Source organism: Dermacentor silvarum, chromosome 4 (assembly GCF_013339745.2).
Source record: "Dermacentor silvarum isolate Dsil-2018 chromosome 4, BIME_Dsil_1.4, whole genome shotgun sequence".
NCBI classification, from domain to species: Eukaryota; Metazoa; Arthropoda; class Arachnida; order Ixodida; family Ixodidae; genus Dermacentor; species Dermacentor silvarum.
In genome coordinates, this window is record NC_051157.2 from 43,787,881 (window position 1) to 43,810,078 (window position 22,198).

Sequence of the window (22,198 nt, forward strand, 5' to 3'; positions counted from 1 at the left end):
TGTCCGCTAGTAGCACAATGTCGTCTGCGTACATCAGTCCAGGGACCTTCTGTTGCACCATTTGTCCGTTACGCATGTAGGATAAATCAAAACCTAATTCGCTGTTTTCCAGTCGTCTTTCTATACCCTTGACGTAAAGCATGAACAACAATGGTGACAGAGGGCATCCTTGCTTCAATCCTTGGTGAATTCCCACCATTCCATTTCCTTTTCTACCTTCCCATACAACTTGTACTTGGTTAGAAAACTGTAAAGTAGCGCCATCTGGCGGTGATGCCATGAAATCAGCGTGATGATGATTGAGTGACGTACACACATAGGACAGATTCAGTGAAGCCAAGCATAAAACACTTGCGCATTAAAAAAGTTGCAGTTTCGCTGGAAAGGCAAAACAACGATAATAATAGCACCGTACTACGCTATTACACTAGGTAAGGTTCGTAGTTTTGAGGGCAGTATAAACTAACTGAACAATCATCGTGTCACGCAACTTAAGTCGCACCCGAAGAGATCTCATTCGATGACTGCGAACACTCGCGGTCACAACGCTGGCCTGACGAGTAGCTCCGGCAGTGGCGAGAGCGCGTGCTTGCACCAAAGCGAGCTTTCCATGCTGCAGCTCCCGTCACCCTTTCAACTATACTGCCCCTTCAAAAAGCAGGTCACACGACCTTCGACACTTGTACTGCGAGAAGACAGCGCGCATGAAGACACTAGCTTTCTTGGCGCGCGCCCGTGCATGCTCGCCCTTTGCCCTGGTATCTGTAGCTGCGTAACGTGACCTCCAACACTTGGCGCGCGGGAGGACAGCGCGAATCAAGCCACCAGTCATCGAGGAAAGAAACAACTAGGGAGCGTCACGCGGCAATCTTGAAGTTTAGTCATAATAAAATAAAGGGAAATATGAGGAAATCATCTAAGCCCACGATGGCATGGGGTGTTTTCTAGTCACTCTGCGTGGCTGCGCTAGGGTGACTAGCAGTGCTAGTTCTGTCGTTTGCTTGTTTGCTGCACCTCTCGCAGTGCCGTTCGGCAGTTGTAACGCATGTCTAAACTTGGGGACGCTTCGCAGCTATAGTATTGCCGTTGCAACAACCGCTACCATGTTTCCTGGTATCGAGGCCGCGAACTAAAGACTTCAAATGTGGCAAACAGGAAGGGAGCGGCACGGGCTGGAGAAAGTGGCGGCACCTCCTGCGGATAGTGGCTCTCAGACCTACCACGAGCGAAGCAACACAGAGCGTACTGTTCCCAGGATTCGACACACTATGCGCACATTTCCCATGATTATCTAAGTAAAAGCATGGATAGAACAGCGTTAGAGGAGGTCACGTTACGTAAACTGAATGGGTGACTTGGTACGCTGTCGTAGCTACCCGCCTTCTCAACACGCAATCGCTGCGCGGGCCGACTGGGCTGCGCATGCACCGTCGCACCCATGACAGCATGGTGGCGTCGATGGTGACGGTGGCGATAACGTGTCTCAAGCGTGCGTATAATTGCTGCCACAATAACAGTTTTCACGGAGATAAGAGTATCAGCAGCTTCAACATGCTTATCTTGTCAGAAAAAAGCAATCTCGCTGCCAGAATACCGATGGAGGCGCTAAAAAATACTGTAGGATGGCATATAAAACTTACGCTTAGCCGCATCGCCAGCAGTACTTGCCAAGGGTTGTCAACTAGCTTCTCAGCGCGTTTTCAGTCACGTTATTATCTCACATCGGATCAGCACGCTCTTTTCTGTTCAGAAGTTAAGCAATCACCGATCAGCCACATGGAACCCAAAGGTGAGCTGATCTGAGCTATTCAGAAAGAAAAAAGTGAGAAAAGCTGAGAGGGCACTCGCGTCGCTGCACCACCCTACCTGGCAAGCGTCGACGCCCGTGTGGTTGACGGCGCACACGAAGTCCTCGGTGATGCCGTCAGGTGTGGCGACCTTGTAGCTGGACGATCTGCGCATGATCTCGTCGCACTCCTCGTTGCTGATGACCGACACACGACCTTCCTGCAGACGGTGCGCGTACCGACCACCTGCGATTTCACCAACGAACTTAGTTACGAAGCCGCATCCCAAGCGGAGATCTCGGGAAGCAGAGATCCCTTCTCCACAACCGCAAAGTGTCTATTTAAAAAAGTAAAAAAAAAAGAGATACAGTGAAACGAGGGCATTACGGTAACGTTTGTTTTTGACGTATGGACAACTCGTCAAGGCGAATCGAAGCTCAAAAAGACCCCGAGAGCACAAAAAGAAACACTGGACACACGTGGCGTGCTTGGGCAGCGTATCTTCTTTTGTCCTCGTGGTTTCATTGTTTGAGCTATAACTATAACTCGCCTTAACAAGATGAAGTAATAAGCCCATATTACAACGCTGGTCAACTTGACCAAGGTTGACGCATCCTGTACATGTGCACAATGCCTGAATACGTGGACAACTGCGATCACTCCCACTATCTACAAGCTGCATGCATGGTGCCAGCGGGCTCACCACAAATAAGCTCCGAATTCGGCGTTGTTCGTAGGGTATGGCACAGGTTTATTGCGGAAATAAACCTGTTACTGTGACCAGGATGTGCTCACCGAAAGCCGTGTGTCCCCAGCCGAGCACGACGACCTGTCCACCGAGCTTGAGGTCCGGCTGCGGCAGGCACACCGCGCCGATGTGGCTCCCGTAGGAAGCCTTGGTGGCGGTCTTCACGAGCGCAATGTCGTTGTAGTGCCGGTCCACCCGGTAGCGATCATGCAGCCGGATCCAGCGGACGGGAAGGTTGGCGCTGTGCGAACTCACCGTCTCGTTCACCTCAAAGATGCCCACACGCACCTTGTACATTCCGGCACTGCACGAACGACAGGGACGACCACGGTCACTCTCACGAGCTGAATGGTACTGCCAGCAGGCGCACCATAACGAAGCCCTCGTCATAACGTAGAGTAAAAAAAAATAGACAGTTATAGTGCAAAGTCACGTGGCGGACGAGTTGAGATGTTCATCCTTTCGGTACCGGAGAGTGTATCAGCTAACTTGTGCCAAGCTTTAAAAAAAGCTGGTACTCGCAAGGTTAGCGCGATTGACGCACTAAGGCTCACTTTTTCCTGAGCAACTTGCCATATATTTTGCGACGAAACTAATTGATAAATTGACGAAAAATAATTGGCTAGCTCATAAGTTTTTGATTTAAAACAAAACTTTCAACGCAGAAGTTGGAAAACCGTATTCAGGAGCACCGATTTGATTTCTTTGCATAAAGATAGCTGTTGTGGGTTAAATTTTTCTTGACTTCAGGAAAACATACGAGATACAAGAAAGTACGACGTGGCAAGGTGCTTGGGAGCAAATACGTTACTAGACTCAGACATCCTCTGAACAAATTTATTTATTATTTATTTCACCCTCAGGGTACATCTGTACATTACAGAGGCCCAATAATCGCTGATTCATGAACGCTGTACAATGCATGAATAGGCCGTGACCTGACGGTGATGAATAGATGGGAACTTTCCTGCTGAAGGGTATGATGTGGCCACGAACGATATCGATAAATTTTTTGTGGCAACTCGTGAGGCTGTCAGTGTTTTCGCCTCTTCGCCACTGACAGTACGGATGTTATGATGAGCCTTCTGGCAATGGGTGGGCTGGCAACAAACAACACGCGGAACTATGTGACATTATTGCAATTCATTTATTCAGAATGATGCGCTTTCATCCTTTCATCAAGGCAAAGCGCTTTTATAGTTAAGGGAAAAACGCGTGATTCAGGAAGAATGCAGCTCTGGGACTCTTGATGATGTGAGATCGTCCTAACTATCAGTATTTGTATATTCATACATATATAACTGTTATTATCACTGTTTAAACAAACATCCATAACTATTGCTTATGATTACTTCAACAGCGGTTTCACTGCACCAGGGTTGAATTCTGACAAAAGTGTTGCTGCGGAAATTGACGCCAGACAGTAGCCTTGTTTACAATGAGCAGCAAAGCCTTATTTCGCAATGTACAACGATGCAAAGAGTTGAAAGAGCAAATTCCGCAGCAACACTGGCTGCTTACCTCATGCTTGCGTCTATAAAATTGAACACTAAACAAAACAAAAAATCTCTAGAAATACGTACTCATCCCTGAGGTCGGGGAAGCAATGAGCCGCCGTCAGCACCGTATTGCGATCCAATAGAGAACCACCACAGATGAACTTGTCGGCTTTGAATATGGCCGCCTGCATGATCGTCAAAAGAGCCAAACTAAGCACGTGTAGGAGACCGCGACAACTTAGAGCTCACAACAGGCAGAGAGACTATGCTTGGCCCCTGGCCATTATTGCGTCATGAACAATGCCACTGCGTCATAGGTTAATCGTATGACAAACTCTTTTCCAATTGTCTCCCACGCCGTGATGGCTTACTGGCTATGGTGTTGCGCTGCTAAACACGAGGTCGCGGGTTCGTGTCCCGGCCGTGGCGGCCGCATTTAGAAGGGGGTGAAATGGAACGCTCGTGTAGTTATATATATATATATATATATATATATATATATATATATATATATATACAATGTGCGTGTGTTAAAAATTAAATTATAGGGTTTCACGTGCCAAAACCACGATCTGATTATGAGGCACGCCGTAGTGGGGGACTCCGGTAATTTGGCCCTCCTGGGGTTCTTTAACGTGAACCTAAATCTAAGTACACGGGTGTTTTCGCATTTCGCCCCCATCGAAATGCGGCCGCCGTGGCCGGGATTCGATCCCGCGACCTCGTGCTCAGCCGCCCAACACCATAGCCACTGAGCAACCGCGGCGGGTCAATGTGTGTGTGTGTGTGTGTGTGTGTGTGTGTGTGTGTTTGATTTTTTTTTTTTTCATTTGTACATGAAGTTGCATGTGTCCATTTAGACTTTACATAGCGATTCTTGTGCGAAAGGGGGCGCAATTGTAAATTTATTTTTACAATGGTCTCCTGTTCTGGCGACCAGCTATTTTTCCACCAAATGAGTGAATTTTATTATTTATTTAGGCCAACATTTCTTTAGCTTTCTATACATTTTGACCTCACATAGGAGAGCAATGACGCTTGTCCTATAGCTTAGAAAAACTTACATCGGTGAAGCACTAGAAACGGGCTAACGAAAAAATGTTCGCGCTGCCGTCTAGACATGGCATTAGATTTAAAGCGCATGTTCAGGGGAATGCAAGGACTTTAGATTCTAAATCTAGCAGACTCTACGGAACAAGCTCTTGGCCTGAGCTGACTAGGAAGTAAATACATGATTACAAGTTCAAAAGTAACAGGAAGCACTTATAAGCTTTATTGTTCAAATATTTCAACCCAGTAGTCTTAACTAAGTAGATCCTCAGAACAAACCTCAGCTCTAAAAGTATGTACTTTCAAACAAAGGTGCCATATCGCCCGTTAATAGCGGTACAAATAGTGGAGCATTAAACCGCCAGGCCTCAGTAATGCCGATTTCCTGAGACCACAATTAAACAGTACTGATAATGTGCTGGGTTTCCAAAACACTGCCACTGTATATACATGGAATGGTAAACAGGATAAAGAGAAAGGTCGTAGCAAAGCGTTTAGCTTTTCTTGCATTCAATGTGCAGCCGAAGAATGAGGCATACGATATTTCCACTCAGTTCCGAGACCCATTTCAAGATACTTTTTCCAACGGCCAAGCATTTCTCTATCACGCGAATTAGCGCTAAAACGCCCTTTACTGTTTTCTCTTGTATTGGGCAGTACATTATTTCACCACACCACGGTGACCCCTGTCAGAAAACCTGGAGGCAGAAGTTGATGACTGATCAAAACAAATCAGTCATCTTATCGTCTAGGTAACGAGGCATATTGGCTGGCATGCGTTCTTTCGCCGTAAAGGCTTCGTCTTTCATGTCGCTGTTGAGCCTTGACTGCCGCTTCGTAAGCGTGGATCAGCAGTCTTTTGTCAGATTGTGCAACACACAGCAATAATCCCGACCTCTGCGGTTTCCACTTCAGTGTAACACGATGAGACATTCATGCTACCATATTTACGCTTGTAGTGCACCAGTGGAAATCGTGACGCTGCGGCGATTGTTAGAGACACTCACCATCCAAGGCCACGTAGACCTCGTAAGCCTCACGCCTCCATTCGGTCCGTTAGTGACCACCCCTGGATCGTCGACCACGGCGCCGCAGCCTGAGAAGCGAAAAGAGAGAGAGAAAAAAAGTAAAGAATACTTTATATGAGAATGAAAGTTGGAGAACATAAACGCTTGTAATAATAATAGAAAGAAACGCTGAGAACGAAGACGATAGGTCAACCGCGCGCAACTTAGGACGCAAACTTCGTTACTGACTTTTACAGGACGTTGCTGGAAGGCCCAGGTGAAAAGCGCTTTTGTGTTGCTAGAAACGTGAAAATTCGAAGTCGTTGTTCACACAAACCACCACATGGGTAAGTATATATGTGTGTCGACACCAGTCAGAACACGTTGACTGAGCAAAACAATTTTTTTTTTTTGCTTACTCGCTTGAAAACGTTTATAAAGAGTTTAGATCACACGCTTGCTTCCGTTTTTGCTAGATAATAAGAGCCCTCAACGTTGCCATCACTTTTTCGTTCGGAGACGAGCTTTCTTTTTTTTTTTTCTCGAAGGTTTCTGTACATTTTGAAGGTGTCTGCTTCCCCGTCTTAATCGGCTCAACGAGTCTGTACACGCACTTATTATGCGAACTGTAGTGACAGCTTGGGCACCTCACTTCTCCTATATTCCCATATCCATCAAACATATTTATTGACCCTGCTCATAGGCGATCTAAGTGGCATAGGGTGTTGGAGACCTGGTGCCCACCAGAGGCGAGCACCAGGTCAGGGCCACGCAATGTTTTGGGGAAATTCTTCGCCTGTATGTAGGTGTAGTATATTTGTTTCAAATTAGCAGGTTTTTGTTTGCGACCTCATTGGAGAGCTGTACATGGAAGGAAACGTTAGAACAGTCCTAAACAATCTGTAGTCTTTCAGCATACCAACAGGTTTTGTACGAGTGTACGTGAGCACTGAATTCTAGTGCCATGAATACTTGAGCGTGGGAAAGTTTTCTCTTTAAAAACGCTGCCTAAAAGCATGCCTCTGGGGTATGTAAAGCGTGCAAACAAACTGTGTAGGTACACGGGCCTCGGTGTAACTCTCCAAGAGGAGAAGGTACAGCTGGAACTTGCCTTATTCTGTTCTCTTTGACCATTTCCCCGTTACTTGAACACGTGCTGATGTAGAAATTGCAAGAATGCGGCGCCAAGGTTGAAATAACGTTCCAATGTCAAGGACAAACAAACAAACAGATAAAGTTCCTTATTTCACATTAGCATCGCAGGATGCTTAGCAGCCAATCTTTGCGCCTGGTGATAAGTTTCAAATCGTACGTGCCGTGCGATCGACCGTGCTGTCATCTGCCTCACCCCGTTTGCTCGTGCCACATGATTGGGAGTAATGCATGCCTCCACAGATAGCAAGCGGGAGAGAGACCAAGAGAGAAAGAAAGAATGGGAAGGGAGGGCTCCCGGAACACCCGTCGTCTAGCGACTACTACACCTGGCTCGTTCCGGGGGCCCTCGTCAGCGGGTGGCTGCCTGGGAGATAGCGTGCCTGTGTTCGACGTCGTCGGGTTCACCACGTCGGCCGACGGGCAGCACACCAGCAGCGAGCTCTCGTGGAAGCCGCACGAGCGCGGTCGGCGCCCGCGACCGGCCGCCGCCACCAGGGGTGGGCACCAGGTCAGGGGCACGCACAGGCCGGGAGTGCGGCCCTTGCCACCCCCACTCACCGCGGCCCGGCACGCCTTGGGCTCGAACTCGGTCCAGTCCGTTTCGCACCGAACTGCATAGAAGCACACATTAACTCAGTCAGTGTGCAATGTGGGAACGGATTCGGAGGTCATGTGATTAGGAAATTGGCGGGGATTAGGACGGTTTCTGTTGACGCGGGACAGGGGTAACTGGAAATTTTTGGGAATGGCTTCTCTTCTGCAGTGAACTTAATTGCTGGTGATCATGTCGAGGAAAACATTGTGAGATCTTCCATTTAGATGTGCGCACTTCCCAGGACGTTGTGGGTAATATGGTCTTTCTCATCATCTCGCTATCATCACATCAGTATCAGTAGCTCCATCTTACTGCTGTACGAACAACCCTCCCGACCTTCTTAAACCGCACCTGTTCTGTGTCAATCTAATCTATTTTTCATCTTACCGGTCACGTTTATAGCTCGACCTCTACCTCATTAACTTCTGCGCAGCTTGTATTCATTTTGCCTGATGTCTGTCCACAAGCTTTCCTGACCAAGTGCTTCATGGTTTAAGTGCTTATGCTATAGCGTAAAATGTTCTGCATCCAGAAGGAAACAATATGGCGTCCGTGGGTGCCGTAAAAAAAGTTCAAATTCTTGGGGCGCTATAACGTAAAATGATTCCAAACTGTTTTGATTCCAAACGTCTGACGTCAAATTTACGTAACCACCTACGCTAGCATCGGGCGGTGATCCACAGCATTGTCTGAACAACCCAATCAAACACTCTCCTCGTTTATAGGAGGCCACCTTTGTTCGCTTTCAAAACCAATAACATTGTCTAGACTCAGCGGTTTTTCTTATCGAATTGGCTGACAAGAGACGAGAAGCACGCTCTAGTGGAGAGGGTTTCAATGGGGCCGAGCCAGCACAGTGAAAATAGATAACCGCATGAAGAGGGTGGTGCCGGCTTCTCCGATTGGTCCGCTTCGTCTTACTTAGCTTGCGGTGCCTGGTCGAAAATCCCGGCGGCGTGCAACGGAAGGATAAGAATGCCGCTGAAACGGATCCTCAGCAAGGAACAGTTGGCAGAGCGATGTCGTATGCCTGCCGAAAGGGCTCGATAACGTTTTACTACCACGCAAAGAGGTTTATCATGCGCAAATAAATACATGCTCACCGGCAGGTGCGAGTAGCGAGGGCTTGAGCGATCGGCGGGCAGCAATCTTCTATTCATTTCGGAACGGGGCAGTCCGTGGCTATTCAGAAAAATTTACAGTTTTGTTCGGCATATTAATGCATTTTTTTTGCGTACACGTCACTTTGACGTAGTGAGTTTTCGCGGTTTTGTGAGGTCGCGTGACAGACAGGCGAAGTGGGCGTCACCAGCAAACATTGGACCAATAGCAGAGGGCTAATGGTGAAAAGGCAGCGAATCAGGAATGATTATTTTTCTTTTGTGCGGTTTAATCATGCATAATCAGGGTGTACATGTTATATCAGATGGGGAGCTATCGCGGTTTTCGTGACGTCGCGTGACAGACAGGCGAAGTTGGGAGTGGCCCGAAAAGGTTTTGACCAATCGTGGAGGCTGGTTGCAGAAATTGGAATCAAAACAATTTGGGATTATTTTACGTTATAGCGCCCTTGGTTCCTTCTAACCAACAGGATAGTGTACAGCTGGTTGAACAGAAATCTCCTAATGAGTGTCCGCTCAAACATTACTGTCCGAAGCTACCGTTATCATTGCAATCTCATTTCAGCCCTTTCCACGATAATGATGCAGTCTCGTGGCCCGCATAAATACAACAATATTCCTGTTCGAATAGAAGGCCTATAAACTGAATTCTCAATCTTACCCCTCTTCTTGGCGTGTTAAGTGCACCGAAAGTTTGACGTACGGAACATATTTCATAAGCGATTTGCAATGTTCCAAGCAGCGATACGCGCGGGAAGCACCGTGGAGTTTTTTTCTTTCTCTTTTTCAACTTCAACAGCTAGTAAATTTGTTTGTCTGAGCGACAGAAAAGCAGGTTGAGATGTCGCCCTGAATAGCAGAATGCCGCTAAATATGATTACACGAGGAAGCACAATCAAAAGTAGTCACGCTTGAACCTAAGCCGTAAAACTTGTTTGACCAAAGGTAGGTATTACGATATCATACTTTAAATAATTTTTGTATTTACAATATGAACCCCTTCGGAAATAAGGGTGCATAGCTTTTGCTGCTCAATGCCCAGACCTGATGGAGGATAGAAGTGACCATATAGCAAGACAATCGTCAACAGCCACCCTTACAAAAAAGTACTTGGGCTTTCAATTGACTGCGTAACAAGTTCATTTTAAGTCAATAAAAAATAAATTCAACGTCTATTTCTAACGAGCACGCTCGGTATATATCAAATTGAATAAAGTTAGGAAAGCGTCAATTGACTCACACGCGATACGAATTTATTTGACTAATGATGGAAAGTGTCAATTGACTCACACTCGATACATATTTAATTGACTATAGTTCGGACAACGTCAATTGAGTCACACTCATTTCACATTTAATTGACCAGCTACTGAACACAACGAAAATGCGAAAATCGAAAGGTATTCTATTTGCTAGTGGTTAATCGACAGTTATTCATTATAATGAGGTTTTAAATTAACAAGATTGTGTGCTGATCAGTTGCCTATATGATTACTACAGACATACACGCGCGCAGTCGAGATTTATTATTTAATCGCGTAGAACAGAGATGGGGCTCCCAATGGCACTACAATGTATGTCGGAACACCATGACTATATAAGTCGGTTGAAAGGTTTTAGGTGCATGCGAATGTGTCGAGCTGTATTTGTTCTCCATAGGGGATGTGTTTGTACGCAAAACTGCCATTGTGACCGGGAGCCGGGTAATGATGTGAATATACAAAAGAAAACTTTGCCGCGCTTTTTTTTCTCTGGTTTGAGAGACATAAGGAACATTACTCCAATTAATGTCAAACTTATGAGACATCGCCGTTTATCCATAATTAGAGTAAATGTTGTAGAACCCCCTTTTTTAGAGTGGGTCTAGCATACAAGCTTCTTTTGACTAAATCAACAGGCTTTCAATTGACATAAAAAAAAAAGTTTTTCAACACTCGGCCAATACGGTGGCCAATCTGTTTATGACACTAAGCAAGAAAATTCCATAAAAATCAATTTACATACAATAGAGTTCTTGGAGAAATAACAATAGAATTTGAATTAAAGCTCTAGAAGCTTTTGCGACCAAAAGCAACCATCCTAACTGCGGTGGCAAAGTTGTGGTCCATAGCGTTTTCTTATATATATATATTTTTTATAACTTGAGTACGCTATCAGGCCTGGCACTACACCAGTAACACGAAAGAGCTGCACCATCATGTCATGCAATACCACAGTTCAAAAACTGTACTACTGTATGCAGCTGTATACATACGCCCATTCGTTCACATTTCATAAAACGCCACAGAATGTATATCACGTCAACGTACCTAGTGAGAGCTGGAGGAGAACGACGGCAGCGCCAGCAATGACGACAACAGCGGACCTCTTGAATGGGCGGGAAACGAACCAGGAAAGCGGCTTGACGACCGTCTCAGGGTCCATGGCTCTGTTGTTTCACGCCCGTCGGTGTCGCTAGCAATGCCCTGGATATCGCGCTGCTGGAACCAAAACAGAACGTAGCAATAACTTAGCAGGAGCATTATTCATTGTTTCCACTCCCCCGCATGGTTCGGGGACACCCCAGATCCGCACGATCGCCTGCTGTTTAGGTAGACTGAGCAGGGGAGGAGATACGGGCCAGACACAGAGAAGAGAGAGAGAGAAACAGCGAGGCGTGCTCCAGCTGAGTAACCAAGAAGATCGGCCTCGCCATATCCTCCTCGCCATATTCTGCATCAGGAACGTCGTTAAGGCTGCTGGAGGAAGTTACCACGGCAAAGCGCAACTGGTTCCCGCGATCGCGTTAGGTTTGCGCAACTTTTCTTGACACTCGCGTTAAACAGGCGGTGTGTCTGCGGTGGTTACATTGTCGATACACGTTTGCTATAAGGAATGTGAACTGTTTACACGCTTCAATGCGCGTTGCGACACGCGTTTCAAGAGATTCGTTCACACTTGTAGGAGTGGCGACGGCCGTGGCTGGTAGCTGTATCGGCGGTAACATTTTAGCTTTGTTCAAAGAAGTCGGCGGCAAGAAATTTAGCAGCTTGGATTCTTCTTTTAAGCGATTAAGCATTCTTTGGGAACCTTACCCGCTTTCTGGTACGTCCGTTTGCATCTAACCTCTTTCACGCCAGTCTGGGTCAACGCCAGTCTGGGTCACTGGATATATTCCCCTGGCCAGGTGCCGCACTTCAATGACATATAACATCCCTTAAAATGTATCCGGTGCAAGGCGGAATCGAACCCGCTTCATGTACATTCAGACAATCTTGTCTGAATATATATCTCATCTGAATACAGGAACACGCCATGCGCGGACTTCGTGGCGGCGCCACCAGATGACGCAACGTGTCCAGATGTAAGAGAGGAGCCCGACTTCAGCACACGCCCCATACGTGACGCGTTTAGGCGGTGGCAATACGGTGTGTCGCAATGTAGATTTTTACTTCTAATCGCATTAACGTCGACATTCACTCTGACATGGTTTCTGGCGAATGTTCTTCCCTTTTGTTATTGATACGGGTAAGGGGGGGGATACTGGGGCCTTTAATGGAGTGTAAATGCGACTTGCATTCTTTAACAATAGTTAATGCTTTGTACTTAATGCACCGGGTACACATTGCTTTCGCAAGGAGTGTGACAGAAGTCACAGGACAGCAAATGAACTCACAGTGGTGCTTACCGCACAAGTGGCTAGAACAGTTAACACCAAAACGTTGTACCCATCGCACATACGTACACACAACTGTTCAGAAAGCATACACCTATGCTTTCTATACACCTATACAACGTGCATATATACATGCATATACACACGAACATCTAAGCTATGTCTACCTACAGATATTCGTTCTGATAACGACAGGTCAGTGTGCGCTTTCGAATATGTAATAATGGTGACATATATTTATTGCAATTTTTTTTCAAAGCAATTAAAATGCGCTTTTTGACTGTTTCGAGAATCTGGTCTCAGATTCAGTTCTTTTGCACACAGGGCAGATAGTGTATGCTAATTTTAGATCCACCAAAAGTAAATCTTCCTGTTAACTTTATTATGGCTTCAGGGCCTACGATCTGTCGCCGTTCGTTCGGATATGAGTCGGTTTCTTACTAAATCAATTCGAGAAAGTAGTTATGCATTTTCGTCAGCGTAAACACTCTGAACTTTGAGCTCAGCCAGTTCTATGTAAAATATGTCGTCGGGGTCAAATAGAAAGCAGTCTTATTGTGTCTACACCTGCACTCCGAATTGAACGAGTGGAACTATGAATTCAATAAGTGAGTTAAACAAGGCGCGCTAACATAATGAACGTATATACTTCCAGAGCCACGGTGAAGACACAGTCGTCTGCTTATCGGACAGTTGTTTTTTATTTTTGCAGTAATATAACAAATGTTTCAAAAACGCATTAGGAGGCATATCGACAAAGTCGCGCAATAAATGAGAGCTAATAGAACGTGGCATAACACCGCCATTTGGACATCTACTCGACCCTGGCAAAAAATGAGAGGATTAAGTGTACGCATCGCTATCTCGAGACAGTCGTGTGGCTGTCGGAAGTTTCTCTCAGATCGCTGTACATTTCTGTGCATCACGACCCAATCCATACAAATGAAAATACATACATTGAGATAAAATTGGGAGAGCGAAATTAACGTCTTCTGAAGGCTACAAGCTGATGGACAGCAGATAGCTTTTTCTATCACGAATTTTATGTGCAGTCTCGGCAAAATATGTTTGAAGAGGGCCAAGGCTTTCAGATGAAGGACATGTTTGCTCTCGAAGGCAAGAGAGGAATAAATGCCGGCGCTACGACAATGTTGAACGCTTGGCTTCTGAGGCCGACAGACGTCCGCATGTGCATATTTGTAGTTGTTACACGTTGCAAATATCTACGCTTTGTGTCAGTGGCATCACAAATCATGAGTCAGTGGCACAGAAGCAGTGTTTCCTACGGTAACTCTTTTGCTGCGACATTGTCCCTTCACGTACAAGTTACCACAAAAGTGATCAAGTCTAACCGTAGGCGTGAAATGTGCCGTGCAAAGCATGTTGACTAAAATGAAGGTTGCAACTAAGTTTTGTCGCTCTCGCAATGACATTCAGAAATGTGTGCTGGAAACTTCAACATTTAATTGCAGTTCTAAGGAACTTTAAATCCAAACTTGTAATGCTAACAATAGCGACAGTTTAATAACTTAATTGCACCTGACTACCTTTAATCTTGATTACCTTTAATCAAGATAAGTCAGATATATAAGATATGTACCTGATTACTTTTAACACTAAGTCAAAAGGCAGAGTACTTTTCCCTTTCTTTTTGCCAATCATGAATTGTAGATGCTGCATAAGTTGTGGACATCCATCATGAAACAAAATGCTAGAAAATTGTTGTTTGCACGACATATCTACCCAACGAATGCACATCGAATATTGCGTACAGCATGTAGGAACGACTGTTACGTACATCAAAGTACTCATGCTGCAAAAAAGTAATAAACTTTTCGTAAAGAGGTGCGTACGCAGTGCCTCATGGAAGTAACATCAAGTAAAATGCAGCCAAGCAGCATGTAAAGACATTTGTTCAAGAAGTGCACAGAGAGCAAAATAATAAAAAAAAAATTATCGTACCTTCGTTACACTTGTGCATTTAGTATCTCTGAGTTTGGAAGCTAGGTAAAAGTATTAAAGATACTCATACCTCATCAGGCTATCAATAGTACACAGTAAAAACGGTCTTTTGGGCTGAAATTTATAAACGGGCGTCTCAGTTGCACGTTATTGCTCTCCGGCTACGGCTGTGGCTACGGCACCAGCTTCAAATTAAGACCGTTCATTTGGGCAGTGGCTGGGACTAGAAGACAAGTCGCCACTTCAGCTTAAACCCAACATAGCGGCCACTGACAAGGCGGCGATATGGCCACCACCATGGAGGAAGGAATGGTCGTGACGGATCGTACTTTTCGGTGTGGGTAATAAGGCAGAAACATTCACTATAGTCAACATTTTGAGACCGAAATAAAATAGTAACCCGAAATATAGAGGATATCGTCGCAGGAATAGTTCATACAACTAAAATATGCACTGGCTGAAGCTCCTTGAACATAACTTAATTTTAATGAATTGCAAAGACGTTTTGTTCAGGGATCCCATAAACTTCGTTTATATGAATAAGTATACCTTCAGGTAGGTGCGCTGAAGTCGTAATTCACTGCAAGTACGTCCCGTAAAACGGTAAAGCGGATGTAAAGGCGGAAAATGATTAAACGCGTCGATTTTTATGGAAGAAGCTAGCTATCAGTCTCACCTTGCCTCTAACCTATTCACGTGCACGTTTTGAAGATGCCAAGTCTAACGTGTTCGCTTCGCACGAGGTCAATAATGCAGACGCACTGAATCCACTGGCTCCGCAAGCCAAGCCGCAGACACAGTTTCGGCTGCTTGCAGAAAGATGCCGCGCAAGAGGATTACGACAGAGATCATCAGGACTAACTAGATATGTCAAGTTCTCGCTAAAGTTAGCAAGACGAAGCTGCAGATTCGCGTTCCTTTAGTTTTCTCACAAAACTTTTTTTTACTCCTCCCGTTTCTTCCTTAAATCTTCAATGACAAAAAAACTGTTAAGTTTACGTGGGAACCCTAACCTGACGTTTACATCGCTTATAGTTAACTCGGGCAAGATACAGTCAGGGTATAGAGATGCTACACGACGTTGCGATCCTCGTTGTCGGAACACATACCTTACGTACAGGCGCTTTACCGAGGCGAGTGATGGAGGTACTGTGAGTTTTTCGCTGTGGTGACGCGTAATGCAAATGTGCTTGCTAAGTTTTATGCGCAAAGGAGTTCAACCGAAATGTCTAAGTCTGCTGTGATTGGATGCGGCTGGGCGAAGGAAGCGGCCCTCTGAGACTCCAGTGCTTACATGCTCATGTGCAACATCCTGAGAGTCAGGGACCTTGTTGCATTTGCACATGCAACACACGAGCAATACTTCGTTGCTCTCCTCTCTCTCTCTCATTTTGTTTATTGAATGCATGAAAGCAGAATTTGGCGCATGTAGGAACTGCTGGCCACTCTTAGTCATTTTGCGCTTTTGAGGAAGGACACCGACACCGCTGCCAACGAGTCGCGTAGGCAAAAAGAAACATGCAGCTTACAGAATCACAACCCAATTTCCAGCAAAGCAATTTATTTGGTATTGTTGCAGTAAGAATGTCAGTTGCCTGTAATTAAATCACATACTTTAAAATGATGCCCGTATATGACTGGTCTATTGGAAGCTTTGGCTGCATATAGCATATGTTGTAAATTACTAGAGCACGTCATACCACCCACCGTAATGAAATTTCTAACAGATCACGATTTCTTCTCTAGCAAACAGCAAAGTTTCCTTCCTGGTCGTTCCTGTGAAACTCAACTGTTCGAATTGGTAACTGATCTCCACGAAGCTGTTCATGGTGCACTAAATATAGATGCTATATTTATTATTTTGCTAAAGCATTTGACAACGTTCTGCACATCCGCTTATAATGAAGCTAACGAATCTTCACATAAACAAAAGGATTATAAATTGGATAGCTAATTTTTTAACCAACCGAAGCCAACTAGTCTATATAAATGGGTACTCATCTTCAATTTCGCACGTAGAATCCGGCGTACCACAGGGTTCTGTCCTGGGTCCAAGCTTGGTTCTGATCTATATTAACGACATGAGAAACCCTTTCTCTTATACTATCAGGTTGCAGACGACTGTATCATCTACAGACGAATTAGTAACACCGAAGATGAGAACTCATTACAGTTAGACCTCGATAAACTCAGATTTTGGTGCCGCCAGTGGCAAACGGAAATTAACATTTCTAAAGCTAAGGCCATGACGTTCACGAGAGAACATAACCCGGAATTGAGATACTACACAATTCAGGGAATCTCTGTTGAGAAAGTGTCCACATTTAAATATCTCGGTGTTCATTTATTATCCGATTTATCATGAAACGAGAACCTTAATACCATAACCAGTAAGGCATCCAAAACACTCGGCTTCATTAAACGTAACTTATACTTGGCGAACTCTGCTGCTAAACTATTAGCATACACTACGTTTGTTCGTTCAAAGGTAGAATACGCATCCATTATTTGGAATCCGCACCAAACGTATCTGATCGATCAACTCAAAGCAATACAGAATAAAGCAGCAAGATTTATCACAAAGAAATACTCGCGCAACTACACTGTTACGGATATCAAAGAATCACTTTCATTGCTCTCTCTTCAAGAGCACCGACTAATAACGTTGCTATCACATTTTCACACGCTTTATGATAGTCAATCCCTGTTCCGCGAATCTCACATCAATGCGGCTCATAGTATATTTCAGCGTTTTGATCACCCATATAAAGTGCAACCCTTTTTTTGCTCGCACTAATAATCTGTGTCATCATTCACCATTACTTTACGCAATGTATCATTAGAACAAACTACCGAGGAAAACTGCATCTGTCATTAATAATTATATTTTTGTGAACGAGTTGAATGTTTTCCTAAATGTGTGATTATTTCTGTGTTGAGTGCTTACGTGTTTATGTTGTTCTTTCTGTATATATTTATATCACTGTATCTTACCAATGTTCTTTCTTTGCAGATTTGTAAATGTAACCGAATTCCCCCTATGCAATGCCCGAATGGACCTTTAGGGTATGTGAATAAATAAATCAATATATACGGGGTGTTTTATTTTATCGCGAACAGAATCTTTAAAAATCACCCTTCACATATGTAGCGAAATTCTACTAAGTGAGCTAGATTGTTCTCCTAGGCAGATAATATTTGTACAGAAAATGAAAGCGAATATTTGACTAATTAAAAAATTTCGCTAATTACCATTAAACTACTTTAAGCCACATATTGCAATTTACGAATTGAAGCTGGTGACCTTGAAAGTCAGATCCAATTGGAACGAATTCTGAAGACTACACCAGTTTCGAGATATCCGTTTGCATAGTTTGCGACGAAATACACTGGTGTCCCAATAATTTTTGAGCGTCAGTGCACAAAACGGTGTTCTACCAAAAAAAAAAAAAAAAAAAAAAAAGGTCAGTGGAACAACAATGCATCTTTACGCCAAGTTCGACTGCGCTTAACTCAAAACTAGTGCTAGTTTCAGTATTCATTCTAAGTGGAAGTTACTTGTGAAATCAGGCTTCAATTTGTGCATTGAAATATGTGTGCCAAATAATTTGTTGAAAAGTTAATAAGTAAAGTTTCTTAATTAGTCAATTATGTGCATTCATTTCTAGTATAAGTAGGGAATACCTTTTGAGCATTCCAGATCACTAAGTAGATTTATGCTAAATGCCTCGGGCGATTTTTTGAAATTCTGTTAACGTTAACATAAAACACCAGGTATTTATCGCTTTCGAACACTTCCCGATAAATTTTTACAAGGGCAGTAATATTCATCCATACGCCTTTCACTTCGCCAGAATATTGACCCTATGCCCCCCCTCCCCCTCCATTCCTCCCTCTTGGTTAAATATGATGTCAGTTGCGTTCCCGCGGTTCTACCACGGCGGCAGGATACATTCTGCATTCGTAAAACACAGCTGTAATGCTCTGGATAGCTTGCATACGTAATTTACTGCTAATGCCGTAATTAGTCCACAAATTTTGAACAGCTCGTAAACATTACTCATAACCTGCACGTGATTAAAAAAATAATACAAACAAGGTGCTTTGTTTAGTTGATCGAGGAGAGTAGGGAAACCTACTGCGAATCTTGTATAACGCATAAAAAAAGGGGGAAAACGAGGGTTCTATAATTACTTCCAACACTTCTAGTTAGGCCAGGAATGCTAAAGTTTTGCCACACAATGCACTCATGACTCCCATTTCCGCAAAATATAAACATGGTGTAACGTAAAGTTATGTCAGAGTTCCCTCGGGACGCTGTGAAACATATAGCGTGAAATGGTCATATAGCGCTTTCGAGCACTTGCTAAAGAAATTTTCGCGAAAGGTGTATTAAATCCGCACTGCATTTGACTTCGCACAAGAATTTAACATAGCGTTCTCCCCACGGTCGCTAGGTATGATCATTGTGCTATTTTTAGTTACACCATGACAGCGTAGTCAATTTTACGTCACTCGTAAAATACACTGATAAATACGCCCCGAAGCATTTGGATACGTAATTTATTTCAAAGGAAGCAAGAAACCCAACTACTTTAAAATTGTTTTACTTACTACCCATAACGTTCCCCGTACTTTCGCGAAATATTAACAAGGTGCCTATTTTAGCTCGTCGAAGACATTGGGGAAACCAACTACAAACCCCTTATGACGCATGAAAATAGGGGGGAAAACAGAGTTCAGTAATCATTTTCAGCGCTTCTAATTAAGCCGGTAACATGAAAGTGTTTGCACACATTAAATTTTCCATTCGCCTCATTTTCGCCGAAATTGAAGTTGGTGTCTTGAAGAAGTTGTTTTAGCACTATCGGAAACATTGCGGATACTGGCGGTATAACACTGTGGAACGCTTGAATATGGAATGTTCGACAAAGGCTGTAATTAACTTACATAGGTTAAACATTTAAATCTCGTTACTCATAACATGCGTCTCTTTTTAAAATATAAACACTGATGCCTCGCATATTTCACCGAGGAGCCCGAGAAAAAACGACATACCTCGTATAAGGCATAAACATTGGATAAATACCTGTATTGGGTAAATATTTTAAAGCCCATAGTTAAGATACATGCATCAAACTTTCGGTACACGTGACATATAAAGTGGCCAACGTAGCAGAAATATAAAATTTCTGCCATTTATGGTACACCTAGGAACACGGAGTAACATTTTATCGTTTCTTAGAACTCCTCTAAACGGACCAAACACGAGGGATCATCCATTTTATATTTAACCCCTAATTGACAAAAATACTTCAAAATTCGTCTGCATTTGCCCCATACATTCCCAACATTTGCTTAAAATAAAAATTTATGAATAATATGTTTTTTTCTTTAGAAGTCCGTGAGAACTAGCATACAACGTTTGTGAGCGCTTCTAGTCGCATTAAAAGTTACGTTCACGCACAATGCTCACAAAAATTCACTGACAAGCGAGAGCTTGTACAAACTACAGCTACAAAGAAAGCACACAGCTGGAAACATAGTATACGAATGATCATTTCATTCATGCAGTGACTGTCTGATGTCGTCGTAACAAATATTTCAAATAGACCGCGGAAACTAAGCGAACGTAATTTTTTTTTTGCATCGTTGCCACTGTACACAATGCATCAATAAAGAGGCCTAATTTTGTTCGCGTTTAGGGCCCAGATGAAAACAACACGTACCAGACAGCGTAACGGTCGTGCGATGTACCTTTATACTACGAAAATAAGCATTTTAATTTTGTTTTTGTATATGTGAGTTGCCATTATCACAATAATGTGTCTCTTTGTTTATCTTCTTGCCGTCGTGGTACGAAAGGCCATTGTACTTGTGGTTCCAGCAAAGAACCTCAGAGCGCCTGTACCAGTCTAAAAAAAAAAAAAAAAAAAAAAACACGAAACACAATGAATTTGGCGTGTTGTCAATCCCTAAGCACATGTTATAGCCTGCTGCGTGGCACGTTACAACAGTATGAAGCTGAGTCACCCCGCACACATAGACACCCGCACGCAAACGCAAAAACATACAAAACCACATGCAGAGGCACATGCGCTACATCAGGAAACGGGCTCATCAGGAAACGTGTGGCTCAGATCCGAAGCCCACTGTTCTGGAGTCGCGTGCCAGTTAAGTCTCCTATATGCTAACGTTCAAACTTGATTTTCGTGTATACAGACTCTAAAATTTGAACATGTCACACTCTGCCGTGCTTGTGAATGAATTTACCATCGGCAATGGCGTCTTTGCAATTATAGTGCGAGACGATACAGAGTAGATTCCTCCGCATTAGGGATATACGACGGCAATACGCTTTTCTTCAGTGCTCAAAATGGCGAGGAAAACGTGATGAGCTACGCAACTTAACGTGCTTACGAAAGCAAGGACTTAATTAAGGGTGAAACCTACCTCTTGAGTTAAAGAGTGAGTCTGTTTTCTACGAGTATTTGAGCACGTAAATAACCTGACACCACCCCTGTTTCACATGTGAAAACTGCATGTATCCTGATGCCTGAATTCGCGCACTTCCGCGCTCATGGAGAACGCTTGAGATGTTTGTACGGCTGGTTCAGGGAAGATGTGTGCGAATATTCTAAATTTCGAATACGAATTCAATGGCCAATCTGGCGGCTTGAATATTCATGACAAACTAGGGACAACTGATAATGTCTTACGCGTTTATACGATAATGACATCAAAGGTGCCATACACAAGACTACAAGCAAGCAAAAGGCTTAACCCGATAATAGCAATCTAACACTGCAAGTTGCGCAATATTCTTCTTCTTCATAGGCTCATTCAGTACACAATAAGTATGAGCATGGATAACGTCTCCTGCGGAGGCTCATTTGGAACAGAGGATTCATGAGTCGAGTATTGTTGACTGACTGGGTTTAGCGGATATTTAGGGTGACACTTATGCAGTTACTGCGTGAATTGGTTCGCTGCCAAAAACCACTTCAAGGATCACAGTTACCGCTTATTACTCGGTGTTAACGAAAATTTAGACTTCGAATATCTAAACACCAAATGAAATAACAAAAAGTGTTCGATTCATAACATGTTCGTGCTCGTCCCCTCTTAGAAACATTAACGAATATTCACGTGATAGCACGCGAATATTCGTTAAGTTCTTACGTTCTGACTATATATATATAGTCAGAACACAAGAAGTTCACGAATATTCCTTCGTGTCATCGTGTGCTGGCTTCGGGATCGGGCCCCTCGCTTTCCTTTCACACACACACCACACACACACACACACACACACACACACACACACCCACACACACCACACACACACACACACCACAACACACACCACACAACACACAACACACACACACACACACACACAAACACACACACACACAACCACACACACACACACACACACACACGCACGCAGCACGCACGCACGCACGCACGCACCACACACACACACACGCACGCACGCACGCACGCACGCACGCAACACACACGCACACACGCACCACACACACACACGCACGCACGCACGCACGCACGCACGCAGCACACACACACACACACACAACACACACACACCACACACA

General features: G+C 44.1%; 1 protein-coding gene across 2 annotated transcripts in view; it reads right to left on the minus strand.

The window, feature by feature from the left end:
- LOC119449896 (venom peptide isomerase heavy chain-like) overlaps nt 1-22,198 on the minus strand; it is a 42,127-nt gene that overhangs the window by 6,638 nt on the left and 13,291 nt on the right. For both annotated transcript variants that reach the window (XM_049665513.1, XM_037713177.2), the window contains exons 2-7: nt 11,272-11,442; nt 7,573-7,857; nt 6,092-6,180; nt 4,119-4,219; nt 2,583-2,839; nt 1,867-2,033 (exon numbers count right to left, since the gene is read on the minus strand). In XM_049665513.1, the coding sequence (XP_049521470.1) occupies nt 1,867-2,033; nt 2,583-2,839; nt 4,119-4,219; nt 6,092-6,180; nt 7,573-7,857; nt 11,272-11,386 (1,014 nt within the window). In that variant the 5' untranslated portion in view covers nt 11,387-11,442. The remainder of the gene's footprint in view (nt 1-1,866; nt 2,034-2,582; nt 2,840-4,118; nt 4,220-6,091; nt 6,181-7,572; nt 7,858-11,271; nt 11,443-22,198) is intronic.